Genomic DNA, 27,632 nt, shown 5'->3' on the forward strand with positions numbered 1-27,632 from the left:
AGTCTCTCTGGCCCACAATGAGCCCTACTTAGTCGATTCTTGACATGGTCCTCTCGTTCCTACAATCCTTCTTCACCCTCTTCTGAGGTGTTCCACTGGCTCTGCCTGGTGTATGGTTCTGGGTATCTGCATCAGCTCACATCAGTTGCTGGATGAAACCCCCCCTAACGACAATTGGACAGGTTGATCAATGGAATCCAATTGAAGATGCAGAAGTAAATCCACACATGTATGTACACCTGATTTTTTATAAAGAAGCCAGGAATACACAATGAGGGGAAAGACATTCTCAACAAATGATGATGGTCTAACTGGATATCACCATGTAGAAGAAAACAAATAGATCCATATCTATCACCCTGCAATATGGTGATACTTTCTTTGTGCTCTGCTATGGAATAATTCTCTTGTACACTGTAAAGATTTGTCACTCAAAATTGGTTTAATAAAATGCTATTTGACTAGTAGCTAAGCAGGAAGTGTAGGTGGGGCTACCAAACTAAAAATGCTGGGAAGAGGAAAGGTGGAGTCAGGAGTTATCAGCCAGACACAGAGGAAGCAAGATGAGAATGCCACACCGATAGAAGGTATCAAGACACATGGCTAAACATAGATAAGAATTATGGGCTAATTTAAATAAGAGCTAGTTAGTAATACACTTAAGTTACTGGCCAAGCATTCAAAAGTAATAGCATGCCTCCGTGTCAATTATTTAGGAAGAGGCTGATGGTTATTTGGGAACAGGAAAGCAGGAGAGAAACTTCCACCCACAGTGCTCTAACAAATAAAGCTTGCCTGGCAATCAGAGTGTGGAGTTAGGCACTAGTAACCATAGAGGCCAAGCAGAGATGACACACACCTTTAACCCCAGCACTTGGGAGGAGGAAGTAGGAAGATTAGGAGCTTAAGGCCACTCTGTGCTACACAAGATTGAACCAGTCTAAAAGAAAAACAGAGCCAGGCAGTGGTGTCTCACACCTTTGATCCCAGTACTTGGGAGGCACACATCTTTAATCCCAGCATTAGGGAGATGGAGACAAGAATATAAGGCAGGAAGAGACAGGAGGTCAGCCCCTCTTCAGTCTGAAGATTTGGTAGAAGTCTCCCTATTGTCTGGCTCCTTTACTTCTCTGATTTTTCAGTATTTACGCTGATATCTAACTCTGGGTTTTCATTATTAAGACCAATTAGAATTCATGCTACACCTGCACAAAATTCAAGTCCAAGTGGATCAAAGACCTCAGCATAAAATCAGTGGTTTTCTTCTAATAGAAGAGAAATTGGTGAATAGCCTGGAATGCACTGGCACAGGATACAACTCCTTAAACAGAACACAGATAGTGCAAGCATCAAGAGCCACAATCAATAAATGGGACCTCATTAAGCTGAATGGCTTCTGTAAGGCAAAAGACACTGTCAAGAGAACAAAAGAACATGCTGGGGATGGGAAAAGACTTTGACTATCTTAACACAAGAAAGAAGGCTCATATCCAAGATATATAAAGAACTCAATAAACTATATATAAACAAACCAAATAATCCAATTTAAAAAGGGATGCCAATCAAAACAGAGAATTCCAAGCAGAGGAATCTCAAAAGGCTCAGAAAATCTTAAAGAAATGTTCAACATCCTTAGCCATCAGGAAAATGAAAATCAATATTATTTTGTGATTGTACCTTACCCAGGTCCAAAAGGCTAAGATCAAAAACACAAGTGACAGCTCATGCTGGAGAGGATGTGGAGCAAAGGGAACACTCTTCCATTGCTGGTAGGAGTACAAATTCATACAGCCACTATGGAATTCAATATGGAAGTTCCTCAGAAAATTGAGAACTGATCTGCCTAAGGTCCAGCTATACCACTCTAAGTCCTATACCGAAAGGACTTTCCATGCTACCACAAGTATACTTGCTCATTTGTGTTCATAGTAGCTTTATGTATAATATCCAGAAACTAGAAATAACCTAGCTGTCCCTCAACTGAAGAATGGATTTAAAAAATGTGGTATATTTATATAGTGGAGTACTACTCTCAGCTGTTAAAAATAATGACATCACAAAATTTGCAAGCAAATGGATGGAACTAGAAAAATCATCCTGACTGAGGTAACCTAGAAAGACAAACATGATATGAAGTCACTTATAAGTGGACATTGGCTTTTAAGTAAAGAATAATCGTGCTGCAATCCACTCAGAGAAGCTAAGTAAGAAGGAGAACTCAAGGCGAGTATGCATTGACGTCTTTGGGGAAATAGAATAGATTTTGCCGGTTAACTGGGGGCAAGTGGGGATGGGAACAGGAGAGCAAAGGCAAGGGGAGGGGTGGAGGGAGAGAGTACTGGGAGAGATGACAGGGATTTGGGGGATGTGCATTTGTGGGGCAATGTAGAAACTTAGTGCAATGGAAACTTCATGAAATCTACGCGAGTGACCCTAGCAAGACTCCCAGTAGTGGGGGATACAGAGCCTGAACTGCCCATCTTTTGTAACCAGACAAGGCTTCCAGCAGTGGACTGAGACGTCAACTCAACCACAAAACTTTCAACCTACAATACCGCCTGCCTGCAAGATGTGATGAGAAAATGGTGGTACAGAACTTGTGGGAGTGGCCACCAAAGACTGATCCAAGGAGAGGGAGCCCATGGCTAATGCTGCCTGGATGTCCAGGAACCAAAGTCATGATAGCCCAGAGGCCCAGGATAAAAACAAACATGACTGGTACACAAAAATTTAATGAAATGTCTCCTAATGACATTCTCCTATACTCATAGATCGGTGCCCAAAACAAAAATCTTAATAACTATTTACAGATTGCACAAGCTAATCCAATGTATTGCTGATTTAATCAGAAATATGCTGTGGCATTCCATATTTTCACACACACACACACACACACACACACACACACACACACACACACACACTTCTTTTACTAAAAATAGACTTTTATCTCACATAATATATCCTAATTATATATTTTCCATACTATGCTCTTCCTAATTCTTCTCCACATTCCTTCACAACCAGATCCGTTGTGCCATGCCTATACATGCTACCCTTAGTATCTGTGAGTTCATAGTAGTTTCAATCACATTTTTTTAGAGAGCTTTGTTTTCATGGTATCCCTATCCTCTCTGGCTTTCACATACTTTCTGTCTCCTCTGATGATGGCTGAAAAAGGCAATGATAGATGAGAATAACAGAATGTAATGATATATTGTTGAGTAACTTTTTTGCTGCAGTTTTTTTTTTTAATTACTGTAGTTATTACCCCAGGTCCCTGGACAATCTGGTATCAGGTTCTTGAACTCCCAAGCACTGTCAGGTATAGGTTACACATCTTGGAATGGGCCTTAAGTCAAATCAGTTGTTGCTCAGTTACTCCCACAGCTTTGTGTTACCATTGCTCTAGCACGTCATGCAGGCAAATCAACATTGTCAAACAGAGGATTTGGCTGGCGTATTGTTTATGTTCTCTTCTCGGAGCATGCAGAGTACCTGTGCCAAAGATGCTACCATGGCCAGATAAGTGTCATAATATCTGAATGTTGCTAATTATAAAAGAACAAAAAATTAAGATGCCTGGGACAGTTTAATAATACCTAAAGGATTTCTTCAGTTTAGAATGACTACTTTGTGTATAGAAAAGTTTATATTCATATAAACAATTTAACTAAACAGACTCCATATTCTCATATAGTTTATGTTTTAGAAACTATATTAAGAGACGGTATCCACCAATTAGAATGCTATTGGCTTTAAATAAATCAGGAAATTAAAATAGAAATGGAAATATATATAAAGTTTTGCTTAAATTTTTGTGGATACATCAGTGTTGGACTGGAAAACATAAAAATTTCATAGAGATCATTGCAATGCCATTAAATATTCTGCAGTAACCAGTTATATAGTACCATATATTTAGCAGCTAAAAATTCAAGTTAGTACCTACTTCTTTTTTTTTTAAATATCATGACGTTTTAGTAATATTGATTTATTATTCAATGTTCACAACATTTGTTTTAGGATAAATACTACCCTCTGAAGATTTGCAACTATAATTGATCATACATTTTTTTTCATGTGGAATATAGCATGTTTAAAGAGTAAATGACAATAATTTAGCAGAGTATACTTGAATCCTAGGATCCGGCTTTAGCATTTTGTGTGTGTGTGTGTGTGTGTGTGTGTGTGTGTGTGTGTGTGTGTGTGTGAGTGCACGCACACATGTGTGGGTGTAGGAGCATCATTGGACACAGGTGTGTGTGTACATGTTTTGTGTGTAAGCTAAAGCACTAAAGAGAACAAATATTCATATTCATTACATTTTTACAAAAACTCCAAACCAGATTCTTTACATGCATCTATCTCTCCAGCCTCCCTTCTTCATATTTTAATGCTCTCGTTTTGTTTTGTATATTAACGAGGGCTTGCTGTGTGGTATTTCTTTATATATTTTTTCCCATTTGGTGTTGGAATGTTTCCAGTATCTAAAATATGACTTTTTTGAGTTTTGCAAATTTGTCTTTCATGATCTTGGGGAAGATTTTATCTGTGACATTGGGGTATGATTCTTATCTTACACACACACACACACACACACACACACACACACACACACACACACACATTACTATGGTGTTGATCATTACCTGTGTAATATTTTCAGTTGATATTTAACTATACAAACATATGTGTGTTTCTGACATGCAGTTAAATTACTCTTCTGGTTTTTATTGAGTTTTGATATTATATTTGCTATTTTTCTGTCTCACTTATAAAGCTTTATCTTGAATTTTCTAATTATTTTCCTGTTACAACTTCACTTTAGACTGAGTTCTCATCAATAAATCTATATTTTTTTTGAAAAAAAAAAAAAAAAAACAAGAACTATTGAGACACATAATTAAATTTTGAATTTATGACATTCAATATACTAATTTGTTCTTCTATATCCATTTTTCTGTTGCCAGTGTGAAACTCTCAGCTCCCCAAAGCAGAACTGCTTCATTCTTGCACTCCCAGAAGACCAATCCTTTCATACTGTATTTCTTTGTCATAAAACTGAAGTATCATTGCGATATATTCAACACATAATTCTTGTTTTCCAAGCAGACGTTTTAAATCCTGTTTTTTATTTCACACATAATTAACCGAAATTAATATAACATGTAAAGACATATAAGAAACAATTATGAACTGCAAGTAACAGTTTTAATGTTTCCCTTAATTTTTAAATATGTTATTTTTAACAAACATTTGTGTACATATTGTTAGGTTGTACAAATTGCACTATCCAAATTGATTCAAGGAGCAACAAAGGGTCTGAGTTAATGTAGATCTAGAAGCACATACCTTTGTTATTGTCCATTCCCCCAACAGCATAGAGAGTTCCAACTGTAGATTTTCTGGGCTTAGTTCTTGGGCTTTGCATTAAAGTTCTTCTTTCTGGCAATAGATGGTACTTCATTGCTTCCAGAATCAGTTTTTGACATTCCAAATCATTCTTAAATAGTGCATGGTTTTCAAGGTCAGCAAGTATCTGGGAATAATACACAGTCACTGTTAATGCTATTTCTTAATTAGTGAGTATATGTTTTCTGTATTGACAATAGAAGCTTAGTTCCTATCCCATTACTCTTAACTTTAGAAAACAGGATAGCAATGTTTTACTAGATAATAAAAATTATAAATAAAATAATCAAATATACTTGCTGCCTTTCCTATTTTTCCTAAGAAATCTAGACACTGTAACCAAAATAATTAAATGTAAATTTGCCTTAGGTTGATAATTTGGCTCATTGTATAAGTTTAACAATCTTCTAATTATGATATATGTGCAAAAGGTCATTTATACTAAAATGATTGACTCTAATATTATTGACATCAAAGTGACTTTTAACTAATTAGCATGTATTAATTTTAGTTTAAAATAATTCTGTGTTCACATTTTTATCAAATATGGAGATAATCATTAGAAAATATTTTAAAAAGGTCAGGTCAATTAGGATTTAAACTTTAAAAACTGTATATTATATTTTTGGTTTGAACCTAGCTTGTCTGGGGAAGGTGGGAAGTGAACAGGAGGAAGGGAGGAAGGGGAAACTGTGATTGATATGTAAAATAAAATACTTTTAAATAAAAAATTGTATATTAGTGGCATTGGTACTTTAATGGGTAGAATTAACTTAATAGCTTATGATAATCAAAATATAGCTTAAATTACTTTCAGATAGGCTCTATTGCCAGTTTCTTGCATTTTTCTAGTGTTGCATATGTATAACGGTCTTCAGTTTGCAGGAATATCATTTCCAAGTCTAGATGAAAATAATAGATTGGTTAGTCACAATTCATTAGTAACTTTATTTTTAATTAGAAAAATATTATATATATTGATGTGCTTATAATTTCCTTAGTTACTAAAATTCATTAAAATATATAGTGTGTATGACATAATTTAAATGTTAGCTAATTATTACAGCTTGTTAAAAAAGTAAATATGTATTAATGTTTGAATGGACAAAATTTTTGATTACATACTTGTTTATTAGTTTCAGCATTGTTGAAAACACTAATAATGATCAATTTTACCACTTCACATATGCAGATACTTCTTTATACTATTAAATCATGTTTTGTATTACAATAATTGAACAAGAGAAACACTCAGATTTATGTTTCTTATAAAATCAGTCTTATTAAAGTATATGTAGTGTAGTTAATATTAAAAGTAAGAAATTATTTATAACACAAGTATTTGTATTACACAGAATTACACAGAGTTTTTAAAATATGAATTGCTTCCCTTCTCCATCACCAACCATCTCCCTGTGGTTCCAGCGACCACCTGAGCCACATGCTCCTTCACATAATAATCAAAACACTAAATATACAGAATAAAGAAAGAATATTAAGAGCAGCAGGGGGAAAAGATCATGTGACATATAAAGGCAGACTTATCAGAATTACACCTGACTTCTCAATGGAAACTCTTAAAGCCAGGAGGTCCTGGTCAGACATTCTACAGACACTAAGAAACCACAGATGTCATCCAAGACTACTATACCTAGCAAAGCTTTCAATTACCATAGATGGAGAAAACAAGATACTCTATGACAAAACCAGATTTAAATGATACATATCCACAAATCCGGCCCTACAGAAAGTCCTGGAAGGAAAACTACAGCCATAGGAAGTAAGCTGCAATCACCAAAACATAGACAATAAATAACCTCACATCAGCAAATCACAGAGAATAGAAACGTAAATACACACACTAACACCACCACCAATAAAACCAAAAAATAAGAATTATTATCTCTTAATATCAATGGACTCAATTTGCCTATGAAAAGACACAGGCTAACAGAATGAATATGAAAACTGGACCCATCCTTCTGCTGCATACAAGAAACACACCGCATTCTCAAAGACAGACATTTCCTCAGATTAAAGGGTTGAGAAAAAACTTTTGAATCAAGTGAACTTAAGAAGCAAGCTGGTGTAGCTATCCTAATAGCTAACAAAATAAACTTCAAACTAAAATTAATCAAAAGAGATGGAGAATGACATTTTATATTCATCAAAAGAAAAAGCCATCAAGATAAAGTCTCAGTTCTGAACATTTATGCCCAAAATACAAGGGAATCTATATTGTTTAAAAAAATTTACTAACAGTTAAATCACACATCAAAATACACAAACTAATAGTGGGAGATGTGAACACCCCACTCTCACCACTAGACAGATCTCAGACAGAATCTTAACATAGAAATAAGGGAACGAGCAGATGTTATGGCTCAAATGGACCTAGCAGACATCTATAGAACATTTTACTCCAAAACAAATATATATATATATATATATATATATATATATATATATATATATACATATCTTTTTCTCAGAACCTCATGGAACCTTCTCCAAAATTGACCACATTTGGTAATAAAGCAAATCTCCTCAGATACAAAAAAAAAAAAATGGAATAACCCCCTGTACCTTATCAGATTACCATGGCTTAATGTTAGAATTCATTAACACAAATTGCAGAAAGCCTACAAACTCATGGAACCTGAACAATGCTAAACTGAATCATCACTGGGTCAAGGAAAAAAATAAGAAAGAAATTAAAGACTTCCTAGAATTCATTGAAAATAAATGCACAACATGTACAAAATAAATGCACAAACATATACATCACAGAGGCAGTGCTAAGAGGACATTTCATAGTATTAAAGCCCACATAAAGAAAGTGGAGAAATCTCACAATGGTCATTTAAGAGCACATCTGAAAGCTCTAGAACAAAAAGAAGCAAACTCACCCAAGAGGATTAGATGATGGCAATAATCAAATTGGGGACTGAAATCAATAAAATAGAAACAAAGAGAACAATACAGAGAATCAATAAAACAAAGAGTTGTTTGTTTGAGAAATAAACAAGATAGAAAAAAACTCATATACAAATTAAACCAAAAAGCAGAGACAGAATATCCAAATTAACAACTTCAAAAATGAAAAGGGGGACATAAGAAGAGACATGATGGGAATCCAGAGAATCATTAGGTCATACTTCAAAAACCTGTACTCCACAAAATTGGAAAGTGTAAAAGAAATGTAAATTTTCTGGGTAAGTACCATATACCCAAATTAAATCAAGGTCAGATAAACAATTTAAATAGACCTATAGACATTAAGGAACTAGAAGGAGTCATTATAAGTCTCCCAAATAATAAAAGCCCAGGACCAGATGGTTTCAGTGTAAAATTCCAGAGAATTTCAAGGAAGAGCTAATACCAATACTCCTGAAATTATTCTGAACAATATAAACAGAAGGAACATTGCCAAACTCTTTTTATGAGGCTACAGTTACCTGATACCCAAACACATAAAGATGCAAGTAGGAAACAGAATTACAGACTGCTTTCCCTCATGAACATTGATGTAAAATTACTCAATAAAATACTGGTAAACCAAATACATGAACATATAAAAAAGTCATCCACCATGATCAAGTAGGCTTCATCCAAGAGATGCAGGGACGGTTCAACATATGAAAATCTGTCAATGTAATCCACCATATAAACAAGTTGAAAGAAGGAAAAAAAAAAACACATGATCATTTCATTAGATGCTGAAAAAGCCTTGGACAAAATCCAACACCCCTTCATGATAAAGGTCTTGGAGAGATCAGGGATACAAGAAATATACCTAAATATAATAAAGGAAATTTACAGCAAGCCAACAGCCAACATCAAATCAAATGTATAGAAACTCAAAGCAATTGTACTAAAATCAGGAAAAAGATAAGGATGTCCACCCTTTCCATATCTATTCAATATGGTACTCAAAGTTGTAACTAGAGCAATAAGACAACAAAAGAGATCAAGCGAATACAAATTGGAAAGGAAGAAGCACAACTCTCAATATTTGAAGATGTTATAATAGTATAAATAAGTGACCCTAAGGGACTCTTCCAGTTGATAAATATCTTGAGCAATATACTAGGATACAAGGTTAACTAAAAAAAAAAAAATCAGTAACCCTCCTATATACAAATGATAAATGGGCTGAGAAAGATATTAGAGAACCTATCATTCTTTACAATAGCCACAAATAACAAAATATATCCGGGAGTAACTCTAACCAAACAAGTGAAAGACTGGGAGAACAAGAGCTTTTAATCTTTGAAGAAAGCAATTGCAGAAGATATCAGAAAATGTGAAGACCTCCCATGCTCTTGGATAGATAGGGTCAACATAGTAAAAATGGCAATCTTACCAAAAGCAATCAACAGATGCAAAACTATCCCCATAAAATCCCAAGAAAATTCTTCATAGACCTTGAAAGTGTAATACTCAACTTCCTATGGAAAAACTAAAAACCCAGGGTAGCAAAAACAATCTTATACAATAAAGGAACTTCTGGAGGTATCACCATTCCTGACTTCAAGCTCTCCTATAGAGACATAGTAATAAAAAGGGCTTGGTATTGGCATAAAAACAGACACATGGATCAATGGAATCAAATTGAAGACCCTGACAGTCAAAATGGATCAAAGACCTTAACACAAATCCGGTTACACTGAACCTGATAGAAGAGAAAGTGGGAAGTAGCCTTGAAAGCATTGGCATAGGAAACCACTTCCTAAATATAAAACCAGTAGCACAGACACTGAGAGCAACAATTAATAAATGGGACCTCCTGAAACTGAAAAGCTTCTGTAAGGCAAAAGACACTGTAAATAAGACAAAGTGACAGCCTACAGAATGGGAAAAGATCTTTTCCCAACCCCGCATCCGACAGAGAGCTGATCTCTAAAATATATAAAGAACTCAAATAAGTAGACATCAATACACCAAATAATCCAATTAAAAAATGGGGTACCATTCTAAACAGAAAGTTCTCAATAGAAGAATCTCAAATGTCTGAAAGACATAAAGGAAGTGTTCAATATCCTTAGCTATCAGGGAAAAGTAAATGAAAATGACTCTGAGATACCAGAGATACCTGTCAGAATGGCTAAGATCAAAAACAAATGATGTGCTGGAGAGGATGTGGAGAAAAGGGACACTCCCCCACTGCTGGTGAGAGTGCAAACTTGTACAGCCACTTTGGAAATCAATATGGCAGTTTCATAGAAATTGGGAATCAACCTATCAACCACACTACAAAGACATTTACTCAACTATGTTCATCACAGCATTATTCATAATAGCCAGAACCTGTAAACAACCTAGATGGCCTTCAACTGAAGAATGGATAAAGAAAATGTAGTACATTTACACAATGCAGTATTATGCAGCAGTTAAAAAAAATGTCATAATGAAATTTGTATGCAAATGGATGGAACCAGAAAAAATCATCATGAGTGAGGTAACTCAGACCTAGAAAGACAAACATGGTATGTACTCACTCATAAGTGAATATTAGATGCAAAGCAAAGGAAAACAGGTTACAATCCATCCATAAACCCAGAGAAGCTAGGTAAAGAGGAGGACCCTAAGTGGGACACACATCGATTACCCCAGGAAGGGGAAATGGTTAAGTTCTCCCGGGAAACTGGGAGAGAGAGTAAAGGGGAGGAAATGGGGGTATGAACATGAGAGTGCTGGATGACCCAATTGGGGGAGAGAAAGATAGGAAGAACAATGAAAGAGATATTTTGATAGAATGGGCCATTGTGGGGTTAGGGAGAAATCTGGTGCAAGGGAAACACCCAGGACCCCACAGGATGTCCCCAGCTAAGTATCATAGCAATGGAGGAGAGGGTGCTTGAACTAGACTTTTCCTGTTCTTAGATTGGTGTCTACCCTAATTGTCATCATAGAACCTACATCCAGTGACTGATGGAAGCAGATGAAGAGACTCAGAGCCAAGTACTTGGCTAAAATTCCTGGAGTTCAGTTGAAGAGATGGGGAGGTATTATAGGAGCAAGGTGGGTCAAGATCATGATGGGATAAACCACAGAGACAGTTGACTCAAACTAGTAAGAATTTACAGACTCTGAATGAGGGTGACAGTTGTTTGGATTGATGTGTTTGTGGGACCCCTGTCAATGGGACCAGAACTTATCCTCGGTACGTGAGCTGATATTTTATAGCCCATACCCTATGGTGCAATGCCTTACTCAGCCTTGATGCAGCGGGGAGGGTCTTGGAAACGCCACTACTTGGTATGGCAGCCTGTGTAGAATACCCAAGGGAGGCCTTACCCCTTATGAGGAGTGAATGGGAGTGGGATGGAGGAGGTAGACGGGAGTAGAAGAAGAGGCGTGAGGGGGAACAGTGGTTGGTATGCAAAATAAAAATAAAACAACAAAACTATCACAAATTGGCATCAGTATGGGAATTCAAGTTTTATTAGCATACTCCTAGACAAAGGAAAATATTATTTCCCAAACTATTAACTAAAGTGGATTATTATTATTGAAAACATTCTCCAAATCAATATCCTGTCTAAGTGACTTGGGGATCTTATATATGTATTAATATAAATGAAAAAAGCAGAATCAAAAGAGGTTTCCATGTCTCTCATTTCAAACTGACTTGTAAAGCTTATGTCAGAGACATCTGAAAGAATCTACGTCCAGCATTTCAAGAAACAAGGCAAGACTTTATTTGAAAAAGAAGCAGGTTCATTAATTTTATTTCAAGTACAGAAATCTCTGCTTGCCTTTAGATGATAAGTAATTGTAAAACTTGATATTTCAATAAAAATAACAATGACATGATCAAAGCAAGTAGTGTTCATAAAATTAATCCAAATAAGAGTTTTTATTACTCGACAATTGAAGCGGTATTTGTGCTGCTATAGTTTATGATTAACATTTATTTGGTGAGGCTGAGTATATTGTTTCACTGTGAAAAAACTCATGATTTCTAAAAGCTAAAATAAATCAATCAACCCATGTTCTCTATGAAGTTCACTCCATCTTGAACACATATATCCCCAAAATGCTATAGAACATTCACTCATTCATCTTATAAATTTTAGTCAGCAGCTGTTTTGTTCCAGTGCTATCAAAAGTCTTGAATATATGCAGCTTAATTTTACACCAGCATGTTCAAGTCTACCATTCTTCTCCCACCAGAAGGGCTTTCTTAATTGTTCCGTGTATAGGCTACAGTTGAAGAGTAACTTCATTTATTGGTAAACATCATTCAGTATCTTCAGGCTCCTATGCCAATCATTGTCTATTAGTATTTTACTTTGGCTATTCATCTACTTTTCCCAATATCCTAATGCACAGGAATCTGTGTGTAAATTTTAGATTTTCTAATCTATTTCTATAAGAATAAGTTGTACTATCTTTAATTAAAGCCTCTGCACCACTCTTACCTCCCCAATCTCTCTCCTTTCTTTCTACCAGGTACTTTTCCTTCTTAATCTTTTACTAACACATTACACAAAATTTTCAAAAACAATATGATAGTCCATTGCTTCAATAAATAATGACTTAATTGCCCAAAAGAGTAAAAAAAGTCAACAATCATTACAGAATTTGTTTATTATGCATGATATCACTAGGAAGTTTCAAGAACATGCTAAGTCATAAATGTGTAGTAAATAAATAAAAATGTTTTGTGCTTCTTGTTTGAATTAAAAATAAAAATAAGTGAATCATAAATTATAAATTATTTGCTAGTGTTTTAGATAATTTACTCACAAACTGAAAATGTACAATATACAAGCAAAATATTCAAATTCACTTCTCAAGTTTGATGCTAAATCATCATAAAATATTTCTAGGCTTTTAGAAAAGAGTTTGTGATCAATCAATCAAGTGTATATTTGATTTATGAAATAGTTTATTTCAGAACTATTTCATAGAACGTTACTTCTTGTTATAGTAAACTGACAAAATTGCTCTTGAACATCACTGTGAGTGACTTGAGTCTTCACTAGGAAATCTTTAACAGAACATTTTGCTAATCTTCTCTACCACATATGTACTTAATTCTGAACTCAATTTCTCCATCAATATTCTTCATTCTATATTAGACACCTACTATGTCTTTATTTCTCATTTAAAATAAATATTGACCTTTACTCATATTATAACTTTTTCCTACTTTAACTATTTTGAAGTATAAGATATATGAATGAATAAATATACTCTGAATGTTTTTCTTCCTATGAAACTATATCCAATGACAATATAACTTATCAAAGTTTTTCATCTCTACAGTAAAGCTCCCAGCCAAAAAGTTACCCAATAGAGTTATTTTAGTATTAACACCATCATTTTCCACTATTGTATTGCCATTCCAAATTTACCTTCACTGCTCAAAATTCTCTTACTAAATTATCCTTGGTTTTGAAGAAGATTACTTATTTGAATTCCTCACTCTGATATTATAAGAAATAGCATACAGAGATAAGAATTCTATTAAATTATCAAATCTATCAATAAATGTCTTATTTTAATTCAATTTTTTATATTTTTAGTGTAATTTCAAATACTAATCTGAAATCATTTCCTTGTGTACCTTTCCATCATATTTGCCTGCCTCTGCCTCCTGGGTGCTGGGATTAAAGGCATGAGCCACCATGCCCAGTAATTTTGGTGGTATTTAACTTGGTTGAGAAGCTAGACATAAAAGTTAGGTAAAGTAGGAGAGGAGGAAGAAAATTTTGGAGGTAGATTACACTGGGGGAAGATAAAGAGAATTCTAATCAGGCAGATTGTCTCTCTTGGACTGGTGAACACTGATCTGTACTTTCTGGAGAGGGGAAAGTGATCCAGGACCTCACACTCTGCTGGATGTAGTATGTTCCCAGTAGCCAGAGTATTTGTATGTCTTCAAATGGTATGCCTTGTGGATGAAATAAAATTAGCTTCAATTAAAGGCTCTGTTGCACCCAACCTCTCAGTACAGAAGCAATTTTGGAGGCTGACCCTAAGAAATTTAACACTGTATGCCAAAACAAATTCCCATATTAACCAACTACTTTATTTACTATTCCACACTTGATAATTTTATTGTTTCTGATGGGATATGTTTTCCTTATTTTGACATCTGTGATATATATATTTCTTTTACACTGTTAATAAAGAATATTTTAAGGTTTATTTTTGTTTTAATCTACAATTGGGTCTTTATAAAAAATAAAACAGGAATATGAACCTAGAGATATGACTCAAGGGTTCAGAACTCTTACTGCCTTTTCAGAGGACCCAGGTTCAGTACCAGACACCTACATCAGGTTGCTCGCATTTGTTTGTAGCTCAAGTTCCAGAGGATCCAATGTCCTTTTATCTGTGTAGGCACCTACATGTTCACAATATAAATAACTCACATGGCACAAATGCAAGCAAATAAATAAATAATAAAATAAAAAAACTAAATAAATAAACCTTGTAATAAACTTTATAGTAAACTTGTATTAATACTTGCAATAATTGTGCACTTTTGTATTATTTACCATGAATGGTCACCAATAGAAATGTATGTAGTAGTGTGTGTTTCTTACAAATATATATGTAGCTTTCTCATTTATTCACTTGTTTAAATTAAAAGCAAAATTGAAGAGAAGTTTTCATATCATCTATTATGTATAATATAATCTTATTATTCAAGCAGATAATTGGAAAAGATCTAATTGCAGATATGCAGATTCATCACAATTAATCAATATGCTTTTGTTTCATTTGCTCTTGAATAAAAATGTTTCTGATTGACAACACTGAATTTTTCATTAATTTTTGTCAACTCCATATGGAAACGACCATCTAGTCAGAAAAGCTGTACATTTGTGCTGTGAATACACTCTGAAAGAGACATTAATACTCTTAGTAACACAGAACCAATTAAGGATTTTTGTTTGCATAAAATAGTGAATTTTAGCATGTTAAATAAGAGGGATCTTTAAGTCTCATTTGTTTTCTTTAGAGATAGCCTACCTGAGAGCACTACCACAATACCATTTGTAAATATTTTGACACTTAATAAAACTAAACTTTAATTAGAATAAAATAGTGAACCTTTACATCTGTGTTACTAGTTTTTGCTTTGCTTTGGACTGCTATTTTCTGAAGATGTGTGCACACTACTATGTATCTGTCTACTATTATTATACACCTAACGCTAATCCCAATCCTCATCTTCACTTTGACCACCCCCTTATTTAGAGTACTAACCCTCCTATGGCAAGAAGATGAATACATTTTGTGAATGACCAGGGCATTATATTCATAAGTAACTATTCATGATAGTCTTATCAAGTGCAAATGGCACAAAAAGAAAAAAAAAATATTTCCCTACCTTCTGCCACATTTTATTTCAAGTAGTTCAATTGAATCGTAGAAGCACCTATGACTATGTTGATATTAAGGTGTAGGACAGCATTTAAAAATATTACATTCTGATTTACATTTGGAACACTTGATTTTATCATTTCATTAACAAAGCATGCTTTCTACTAAACATTACTGTTTTGTTAGTCTTATCATTTTTAATCAGACCCTTTTAATTTGTCACACTAATTATAAGGTATCCATATATTTTGGTCTTCACATTTCATTAAGAGGAGATGGAGAAAGAATTTCAATCACTTCATATTTGCAGATTTCAGCTTTCTTTAGATTTATTCTGATCAAAGCCCTACATTCCTCTTTTGATCATCATCAATGAAATCAGTTTCTGTGAAAACATCAAGGTGGATGCGTCTTGCAAGTCAATAAGAGATTGAAATTACCCTCCCATGTAATGTTATTTCCACTGGGCATGTACTTTGTGGTGTTTTTAAAGCCTGATATAAAATCAGCTGCCCAAACCTTTCTACTAGAAAGAAAAATTCAAGGGCATATTAGAATTCAAGATTATTCATCTTCATGCTAGAAATATTAAAATAATTTGGAATGTGTTAAATCCTATGTAAGAAGAGCATTTTATAACATAATAGAATGTGTGGATATTATTTTCTAATTCTTACAATTAAGCCATGGTATATCAGATTGTTTGAATGAACTTCAGATTATTTCTGACCCTGACAGCAAAATTGTTCTCAAGAATGAAATAAAAATCAAACCACACACTATCTGCCTTTTACCCATTGCCCAAATGACTTGCAATGTCTAGTTACTTAAAAGGTAATTAAAAGGCATTGAAAGCAGCTATCTCAGTTAGCATAATGCATCTGACTGCCATAAAGACAGTTGTTCAGGGTGGCATTCACCACAGTACTGGAGAGAGGATTTGGGAAGCTGCTTAACAATGAAAAGATGTGCTTTTCCCTGTCATGCACAGTGTATGCCAGTCTGTACAACCATGCTTTCCTCTGCTGTTGGGTTTGTTATCTTGTTTAAGTTTTGAAAGTGTACTACATTATTAAAAGAAGACTGTTAGAATGTTTCAGAATTACCAAAGTCCATTAAGAGATTTTGGAGATTATGATTTCACAGGACCTCAAAATGAAAAAAAAAAAAAAAAAAAAAAAAAAAGGCGACTGTTTCTCTGCTCAGAGAAACCCAAACTCATTTTGATTCTACGAACAAAATTTAATTCTGAATATGATTTTCAGGTTTACAATATACAGAACCTTTTTTTTTGTTCTCATGTGATTCACAATTTAAGTCTGAAGCAATTAACCAAATTTAAGAAATAAAGAATTTACAAGGAGGGGTTATTTATGAATCTGTCGAAAATAAAATAAAAACAAATTTAAAAATAAGTTAAGATTCATGATATTTAGAATGGACTGTAGTTTTAAAATATATCAATTTGTATTGGTAAATATATATGTGTGATTTGATTAGACACTGCAAGTTTGAATGATTTGTATCCATGAGGCTTTGCTACTCCGATTTTGCTCTAGTTTTAAAATGGAATTGTAGTTGTATCACAAATAGCATTTCAGTAAACCTCCGTATAAGGTCTGATATGTTGAATCTGTTAGAGGGGAAACAGAAAATACACTTCAATTTACATACACGGGAATGGGATTTCTGAATAGAAATCAAGTAGCACACCAACAATTAACAAATGGAAACAAATGGAACTCATGAAACTAAACATCTTTTTTTTTGTTTGTTTGTTTTTCGAGAGAGGGTTTCTCTGTGTAGCTTTGCGCCTTTTCCTGGAACTCACTCGGTAGCCCAGGCTGGCCTCGAACTCACAGAGATCCGCCTGGCTCTGCCTCCCGAGTGCTGGGATTAAAGGCGTGCGCCAACACCGCCCGGCGGGAAACTAAACATCTTTAAAACAAATACCACAAGCATTTGAGCTAAGAGGCAGCCTGCAGAATGGGGAAAATGTCACTACTAGTTATATATATGACAGAGGGTTAGTATCTCCATTATTTAAAAAAAATTAATAAATAGAAAAAAATCATGAATAAAGCAACCTAATTAAAAATTGGAACATAAAACAAAGACAAAAAATTCTTAAATGAATAAAAATGGTTCAGATATAATTTTAAAAAGTATCAAACATCATTATCCACCAGGAAAATTCAAAACGAGACTATTTCAAGCATTCATCCTAGCACTGACATAATGGATAATACACAGAAATAAAAACTATTATACAAAAACAGTGATAACAACTGGTGTGGCTATGAGGAAAGGGACTGTTTATACATTGCTGGTGAAAGTACAAGCTGGTGGCACAACCATGATGGAAATTGGTGGGGAGGTTCCTCAGAAGTCTAGAACTGTATCTACAACCTGTCCAGCTTTAACACTTCTGGTCATATTCTCAAAAAGACTTGATATTTAATACAGAAAAACTTCTCATTTATATGAGAGCTCCTGATCAAATCACAATTGACAAGAAATGTAAAAAATCCTATATTCTTACCAAATTATGGATAGGTAAGAAAAATATGATATATTCATGAAATTTACTATTAAGTATGAATAAAAATAATTATTAAATTTTAAGGTAAGTCATTGGTCCTGGAAATATTCATTCTGAATGAGGAACCCACCCATGTAAAGACTAACACTTCATACTTTCTCTCATATATGAGGGACAATTTTGGATTGTTAAATTAATGAGTTTAAATTAGTGATTGCATAGATAACACAAATTTTAAGGGGACTTCAAAGTATAGGTAATAAAACTCAGAATGTGGAAAAGGGAATAGTGATTTGGGACATTATAGGGCATAGTACAGGAGATGTTATTGAGCAAGAACAAGAAACACTAAAAACTTCAAAGGTCATATGAAAACATACTACTTTATAAGATTTTTTAAAAGTGGCCAGGATTTGGAAAGGGAGAGGTGCATAGAAGGGTTTGGGGAAGGAGAAAGAGAAAGGGAAAATGGTATAATGATATTTTAATTTAAGTAAAAGAACATACAAAATTTGGAGGAAAAATGTTGAAGGCAAACAAAGGAGTGAAATTCAATTAAAAGGGATGGAGGATGCATTTGAACAAACGCTTAATATACATATATAAATTATATAGGCCAGCCTGGGCTACCAAGTTTTGTTCCAGGAAAGGCGCAAAGCTACACAGAGAAACCCTGCTTTGAAAAACCAAAAATAAATAAATAAATAAATAAATAAATAAATAAATAAATAAATAAATAAATAAAAACAATGCATGGTTTATAACAGAGAGAGGTCTAGATACCTCTCACTCCAAGGAGATCATGTAACTCTTGAAATTCTTACTTGTTTGTTTGTTTTTTTTTTCTCACACATTCTGACCAAAATTAGTAAAGATGAAAAACAATAAATAAGCTGTTGGCTTGGGTGAGTCTTTGATATGAATATTGAGAAATTCTAGGTGGGTGGAGCACAAGAGTAAGGACTAGCTGTCTACCTATAGATAACAATAATAGAGGGATTTATACAGTCTGCTCTCTCTTGTTAAATGACAAATAGTAATTATGGGAAAAGCACAAAGATGAAAATCTTACAATCTTAATTCTTGATTTCACAGTGAAACCTTTGGCTATGATATTCCTGGCAGAAGAGCCAGGTTTAGGCCCAGGTAATACTTTCTCAAATCTACTACTCATATATTAGTTTCAAAATTGACTTCTCTAGGCCTAGTGGACCATATAAATTGAGGCTAAAATGCCCCTCCGTGTATAGATTAGGAATTTCAGTAAAGACAAATATAATATTAAATGAGGGATATAAACACGAGAAATATAGCAGTTCTTCCAAAAAACAAAAAGCCACAAGTTCTACGTTCTATGTTGTTGATGGTAGATTATATACCTAAATAGTTCCTATTTCCACCATCACATACAACATACTCACTAGACAGCATATTTACCTCCATGATCACTCCAATTTGTCTGAAGCAGCTGCAGGTAAGACTCACAACAGAGGCATAAAACCATAAACAGAAGCAGCACTAAAAATGTGTTTCTTCTCACACATAACTCAAAATGATAAAGCTAAATTTTAAAATAGGCACAGTGTGGGGGACTCACCTCCACATTTTCTCCCCCAGGGTACTCTTGAGGAGTGAGGGATAAGGGATTTAGATAGAAATATAGAGAGGAGAGAGAGAGACAGAAACTCAGGATAGCCTCAGGAGGGCTAAGATCCTAATCCACTGGCTGCTTCTATATCTTCTGCAAATCAAAATGACTCTCAGATACTACCTTACACCTGTCAGAATGGCTAAGATCAAAAACAATGAAGTCAGCTTATGCTGGAGAGGATGTGGAGCAAGGGGAACTCTCCTTCACTGCTGGTGGGAATGCAAGCTTGTACAACCACTTTGGAAATCAATATGGCACTTTTGTAGAAAATTGGGAATCAATCTCCCCCAAGACCCAGCTATACCGCTCTTGGGCATATACCCAAGGAATGCTCAATCATACCACAAGGGCTCTTGCTCAGCTATGTTAATATCAGCATTGTTTGTAATAGCCAGAACCTGTAAACAACCTAGATGCCCTTCAACTGAAGAATGGATAAATACAATGTAGTATATATACACAATGGAATATTACTCAGCAGAGAAAAACAATGACATCATGATGTTTGCAGGCAAATGGATGGATCTAGAAAAAATCATCCTGAGTGAGGTAACCCAGACTCAGAAAGACAAACATGGTATGTACTCACTCATAGGAGGATACTGGATGTAAAACAAAGGATGACTAGATTGCTTCTCATAATTCCATGGAGGCTACCCAGACAACAGGACCCCAAGAAAGACACACGGATCACCCAATGACAAAGAAATGGATGAGATCTACGAAAACAACCTGGACGTGAGTGGGGGTAATGAAGGGCAAGGGTCGAGGGAAAGAGAGCTTGGGGGAGCAGGAGATCCTAGCTGGATCAAGAACAGAGAGGGAGAACAAGGAATAGGAGACCATGGTAAATGAAGATTACATGAGAATAGTAAGAAGCAAAGTGCTAGAGAGGCCCACAGAAATCCACAAAGATACCTCCACAATAGACTACTGGCAATGGTCTAGAAAAAGCCCGAACTGACCTACTCTGGTGATGGGATAGCCAAACACCCTGTCATGCTAGAAACCTCATGCAACAACAGAGGGAACCGGATACAGAGATCCATGGCCAGGCCCCAGGTGGAGCTCCAGGAGTCCAGTTGGTGAGAAAGAAGAGGGTTTGTGTGAGTAAGAATTGTTGAGACCAAGATTGGAAAAAGCACAGGGACAAATAGCCAAATGAATGGAAACACATGAACTATGAACCAATAGCTGAAAAATCCCAACTGGATCAGACCCTCTGGATAAGTGAGACAGATAATTAGCTTGATCTGTTTGGAAAGCATCCAGGTAGTGGGACCTGGACCTGTCCTCAGTGCATGAGCTGGCTGTTTGGAACCTGGGGCTTATACAGGGACACTTGGCTCAGCCTGGGAGGAGGGGACTGGACCTGCCTGGACTGAATCTACCAGGTTGAACTGAATCCCCAGGGGAGTCTTTGCCCTGGAGGAGATGGGAATGGAGGGATGAGCTGGGGGAAAAACGGGGGGGGGGAGGTGGGAGAACAAGGAAATCCATGGCTGATATGTAAAATTGAATTAAATTATAAAATAAAAAAGTCCTCCCCCTAGCACAGCCAAGTGGAGACTCTTCCAAATACCTGGTAACCACACATGTGGTCAATCCATTTTTTTTTGCAGCCCTTCTTGGTAAAGCAAGCACAGATCTCATTAGGAAACCTCTGTGGGCTCCCACAGCACAGGAGAAGGTTAATGCTAGAAACAAATAAAAAATGTAATAAAAAAAAAGAATATGGAAAAAGTTATGAAGTATTTATTTCTGGCCTTTCCAATTCAACATTTTAAAGCATTACTGACTTTCCATCAACAAAATCTGAAGAATGAAAACTCTGTTAAAGGAGCAACTATTATATCTCCTAATTGTTTGCTCCAATTCTTGGAGTCTCAACACTCTCATTGTAATGTGTGGACAGGTTTTCCTCTTCTTCTAAACGACTTATCTACTCTGAAGAATTCCTATTCATTTCCTAATGGGCCATTGTAATGAACTCTTTTTTGGTTGCATTCTTGATTTATATCTTTCTAGCATTTACTTCTGTTGATCTTTTATTATTATTTTGAAAGTTTCCTCTCCTTGAGCTTCTTTATAATCCCCTTTAATTTATTTTCTTTAAATCTTTCATGTATTCATTATTACATTCACCTCCTTAAACCTTGATTCTTTTCATTCTGTAATAAACTCAAACCATAGTTATTGTTCACATACATACATTCATACCACATAGGATTTTGGCTGATCAAAGACAGAGAGCTCACAGGTACACTGAGCCACTAATACATATGGCTCCAGAGAGAGAGAGAGAGAGAGAGAGAGAGAGAGAGAGAGAGAGAGAGAGAGAGAGAGAGAGAGGCTGTTTAAAAAGAAAAATCCAAGCTCCATCATAGACAAGGTTCTGAAATACAGGAAGGATATTTTAGTTTTGTTTTGTTTGTTGTTGTTTTGTTTTATGTCTGGACTTGGCAAATAGCACTCAATAGATATAGAGTGGCTGCTGCTAGAAATACTCCCAAATATTTGGCTCTTTTCTGAAATCAAACAGTTTGTTCATATGGGTGTTTTAAAATGTTCCCTACTGTCATTCTTGCTGGATGCCATGGTCTAACTATACATAACTCATACAACAGATAATTGAATCATTTCCTATAAGATTTGTATATTTTATGTTATTAGTAAGTAAAATTTTATGGAGTCTATTAGTAAACATGTGCATATTCATCCTACTTTTATGTAATTTACTATTTCAGTCCTAAAATATTTTTATTGTTTAATTGTTTACAATTTCATACTAATCCATGGACTAAATTGCTTCATGTTCAGATTCAAATTTTCCTCCATGATAGCCCAGGTTAGCCTCTTTTAAAGATAAATATAGATAATATCATGTTATTTCCCTGGGTAGCAACACCAGTGATTCTTCCAATGAACACATAAATTCTAAACCTGAGAGACTATATGAGGCTCTCCTTTTCACTGATTTTTCCATTGTTCTTGAAAAAGTTCTATTTTTCAGACTGCTGACACTTCATGCTAATATAAGTTTAGTGTATACACACACACACACACACACACACACACACACACACACATCCCTCACCAATACATATGCACATACACATATATACATGTATACAGGCACACACACATTTTGTGCTAAACTGATTTTACTTGCTGAATCTAGAAGACTCCTTCTGCAGTGTCTATGGAAAATATCCATCAGTTTTCCAAGATTCTGTATAGATCACTTTCTTTGTAAATACTTCTTTGCTGTTTAGGGATGTCAAACATGCTTTCTTTCCTGTATACTATTCCTCTATATTTGTACACATCTGTTGCTGTCCCCCCCGCAGTTGTTGTGGGATATCTTTCTGTATGCTGTGAATATGTGTTGTTCTGATTGGTTGATAAATAAAGCTGTATTGGCCTATGGCAAGGCAGCTTAGAGGCAGGCAGGAAATACAAGCACATAGACAGGAAGAAAAAAAGGCAGAAGGGAAGAGACATGAGCCAGGCACCCAAAAAGCAACATGTAATGGGACACAGGTAAAGTCATGGAACATATGGTGATAAATAGATTAATAATTATGGGTTAATTTAAGATATATGAGCTAGCTAACAAGAGGCCTGCTATAGACTATACAGTTTGTAAATAATATAAGCCTCTATGTATTTACTTGGGTCTGAGCAACTTCAGGCCTGGGTGGGACACAGAAAATCTTTTGACTACATCTTCTGATATAATTTTTTAAAATTAATTTTAGAGGATTTTATTTTACTATATTATTTCCCCTCCCTCAACTGCTCCCATAACTTCCTCCACCTCTCTACCAACCCAAATTCATTCTCTCTCTTTCTCTTTCAGAAAAAAAGAAAAGCAAAATTAAAATGAATATCAAAATAAACTAAAAACTGAGAGAAATCAATAGGACATTTAGAACTAACAATAACAAAAACAACAACAATAAAAATAACATAACAATAAATACCATAACAAAAAGCACAAAATAAAATCATGAAATCTGTTTTGTGTTGGCCAACCACCCCTGGGCATTAAGCCTGTCCTTTTGGGCAGTTGATATAACCAATGACATTTCATTAGAGAAAATTGATCCCACCTCCATTTCCAGCAGATATCAGTTGCAAATAGCTTCTTGGTTAAGGGTGGACTTTTGTGTTCATTTTCCCTCATCAGTACTGGGATTTAAGGCTTGGCATACAATTGTACACTGAGTAAAAGTTAATAAAATTCCTACATTTGAAAGAAAAATACATAATAAGATCCTTGGAAAGGAAGCAGTAGCAAAATTCTTTTTATAAACTCAATTAGCTATAAAGGAAATGTATTATGTAGTGAATTGAATAATAACCAGTTCTCAGCTAATGACACATGGTGATGAATACTTAAACAGAAATAAATGCAAGTCGGACAAAGCCATGGACATAAAACGAGACCTTTTAAGTTCATTTTAGGCATCAGTGATCACGAGAAACTGTTGGAGGACAATACCATTTACCTCCATTTATCACTTCCAAATAGAAAAAATTACTTCTTCACTCGTTCTAAGAAAGAAAAACTATTGGGGTTTATGAGACATTGAAAAGAAAGAAACACGCCTATTGAAGGTATTGAACATCTATTGTACTGAAGGAATAGCTGCTAACCAGAGTGTGTAATTTTTATAGATATTAAGAATGGTAGGCTGGGGGGGATAGTTCAGTGCTTAAGAGCATTTGCTGTTCTTCTAGAGGACCCAGTTCTGTTCCCATTACTAATGGCAGATTGTCTACAACCTTTTGCAAGTCCAGATCCAGAGGATCCAATGCCCTCTTCTGCCTTTCATGAGCGCCTGCACTCATGTGCACATACTCACACACAAACACACACTGTGATAGATAGTAATAAAATGTCAACAAGGATAATAAATTATTCAGTCAGAATTATGATTTATAGCCTGAATGCAAGATTTCATCAGTTATAAAAGTAAATTACATTTCTATGTATTGTAATACAACTAAAGCAATTAATTCTAACAACTAAGAATAACATTTAATTAAATGGTGTGATGGAAATTTGTCACATTTTTATCATTCTAGAGACACCGCCACATAAATCAATATTAATTTTTAAAATGTAAAGTGCAATAATTTACCAGTTAAGCAGGTTTAGATGTAAGAAATTAATACAAGTTGTCACTATTTTAGTACATTTGACTTTTAAGAGAGGTATAACTGCTGAGAAATTTTATATATATATATATATATATATATATATATATATATGCATATATGCATATATGTATGTATGTATTTGCTCAAATCCTAATTGGTCTTATTAATAAAAAAAAATCCAGATGCAGATATTGGGGTAAATGCTAAAAGATCAGAAAGACAAAGGAACAAGTCATTGCCACTGTTTACCTCACCAGCTCCATAAATTCTCTGACTGAAATCCTCTGAATCCTTACCCAAAAGGCTCCACTGGAAAAAGCCTCTAGCTGAAAGGGATACTTCTGCTGAAAAGCCTTTAGTTCTGAGTCATTGGTTTGCGGCTTTACTATACTAGGTATTGCTACATTACCCAACACAGTCTTTATCATAAGTCATGAGAATTTGTCATTGTTGACTAGAAGGGGAAAAAAGAGCCATTGTCCTTTGCTAATCTCTCAGCAAATAAATAAATAAATAAATAAATAAATAAATAAATAAATAAATAAATAATATAGAAATAAATAAATAGATGTAAATAAGAAAGCACCCTCTGTCTGCTTTTAAATATATATGTAGTACAGTGAGTGAGTGCAATTCTGGAAATTCTCCTTACACATTGGGATAAAATACATTTTTAGTTTCTGTGTAAGAATTACTATGGGGAATGGGTAGTTACTAGATTCTTGAGAATGCTCTAGCATGTAGGATAACCTGTATGGCTTTCAATAATATTTAGTCTTTCAGGAAATGGGCAAGTAGGCATCAAGAATTTAAGTACATGTAATGCCACACTCTCTTAAGGCTAAAAGGAAATATGTATGTGATTTTGCCTCAGCTTCTTTTTCTTTTTTTATTAGTTTTAAATTTTTATAATTTAATTTAATTTTACATATCAACCACGGATTCCCCTGTCCTCCCTCCTTCCACCCCTCCTGTCCTCCCCCCAATCCACCCCCCATTCCCATCTCCTCCAGGGCAAAGACTCCCCTGGGGATTCAGCTCAGCCTGGTAGATTCAGTTGAGGCAGGTCCAGTCCCCTCCTCCTTTCACCCAGTCTGAGCAAAGTGTCCCAGCATGGAATTCTCAACAGAAGAAACTCAAATGGCTGAAAGACATTTAAGGAATTGCTCAACATCCCTAATCATCAGAGAAATGCAAATCAAAACAACTCTGTGATACCACCTTACACCCATCAGAATGGCTAAGATCAAAAACACTGAAGACACCTTATGCTGGAGAGGATGTGGAGCAGGGGGCACACTCCTCCACTGTTGGTAGGAATGCAAGCTTGTACAGCCACTTTGGAAATCAATATGGCCCTTTCTTAGAAAATTGTGAATCAATCCCCCCCCAAGACCCAACTATAGCACTCTTGGGCATATTGTCATGGAATGCTCAATCATACCACAATGGCACATGCTCAGCTATGTTCATAGGAGCATTGTTTGTAATAGCCAGAGCCTCCTCAGCTTCTTATGATTGGTAACCACATTTTCTTCTTTGGACTGTAGATTACAAATTCCACTCTAACTATGCATAACCCTCTCTTGACATAAATGTGTTACTTATTCCAAGTTTCCTTCTTCTTCCAAAGATAGCATTGAGGCTAGATTTATGGTAACATTGAATCCAGTATAAATGCTTTAAATTTTATTATAGCAACATATATGCTATTTTATTGAAAACCCATTCCAAAATTGAAGGTAAAAATGAAATTCAAAGAATAAAATTCAACTAACTACAAAGTAGATGTAAATAGCAAAGAAAAGAGTGAGACTGTTCATAGTATGAATACACATACATTAAACATTCTATGTTGAAACAATAACATATAGCTCTCCAATATTCTTAGTATAAATTTATAAATGAATGTCATGTATTAAAATACAAAAACTAATATTGTCACTCATATGACCTCACCATATTGCATTCATTAGTTAACATTTTCCGAGTCAAGATTGCATTACTCAACATCTTGATTTTAACTTTAATTTTGAAAATTGTTATTTATATTTGATAGGAATTTTGCTCGAATTTCTAAAGGTATTTTAATAAAAAACCCACAGCCTGATATTGGGGTAAATGCTAAAAGATCAGAGAGAGAAAGGAACAAGCCATTGCCACATCTTACCTCCAGGACTCCTCAACCTGAAAAGCCTCTGGTTTCTGTCTCATCATGTCTCATATACTTTTCTTCACACAGCCATCAATAATGGGATTAAAGATGTATGTGCATGCTTCCCAGCATTGGGATTAAAGGTGTGTGCCACCTCTGCCTGGCTCTGTTTTTTTCTCCTAAACTGAGTCAATCTCATGTAGTCCAGGGTGGCTTAGAACTCACAAAGATCCAGACAGATCTCTGCTTCCTGAATGCTACGATTAAAGATGTGTGCCACCGTGGCCTGGCCTCTGTGATTAATCTAGTGGCTTGTTCTGTCCTCTAATCTTCAGGTAAATTTTATTAGGGTA

General features: G+C 35.0%; 1 protein-coding gene across 1 annotated transcript in view; it reads right to left on the minus strand.

Annotated features, from left to right (window-relative positions):
• The window catches only part of Klhl1 (kelch like family member 1), a 360,467-nt gene that overhangs the window by 122,762 nt on the left and 210,073 nt on the right, over positions 1–27,632 (minus strand). Inside the window, exon 6 of the mRNA XM_006978014.4 lies at positions 5,356–5,542. Coding sequence (XP_006978076.1) covers positions 5,356–5,542 — 187 coding nt within the window. The remainder of the gene's footprint in view (positions 1–5,355; positions 5,543–27,632) is intronic.

Source organism: Peromyscus maniculatus, chromosome 9, assembly GCF_049852395.1.
Source record: "Peromyscus maniculatus bairdii isolate BWxNUB_F1_BW_parent chromosome 9, HU_Pman_BW_mat_3.1, whole genome shotgun sequence".
Taxonomy (NCBI): domain Eukaryota; kingdom Metazoa; phylum Chordata; class Mammalia; order Rodentia; family Cricetidae; genus Peromyscus; species Peromyscus maniculatus.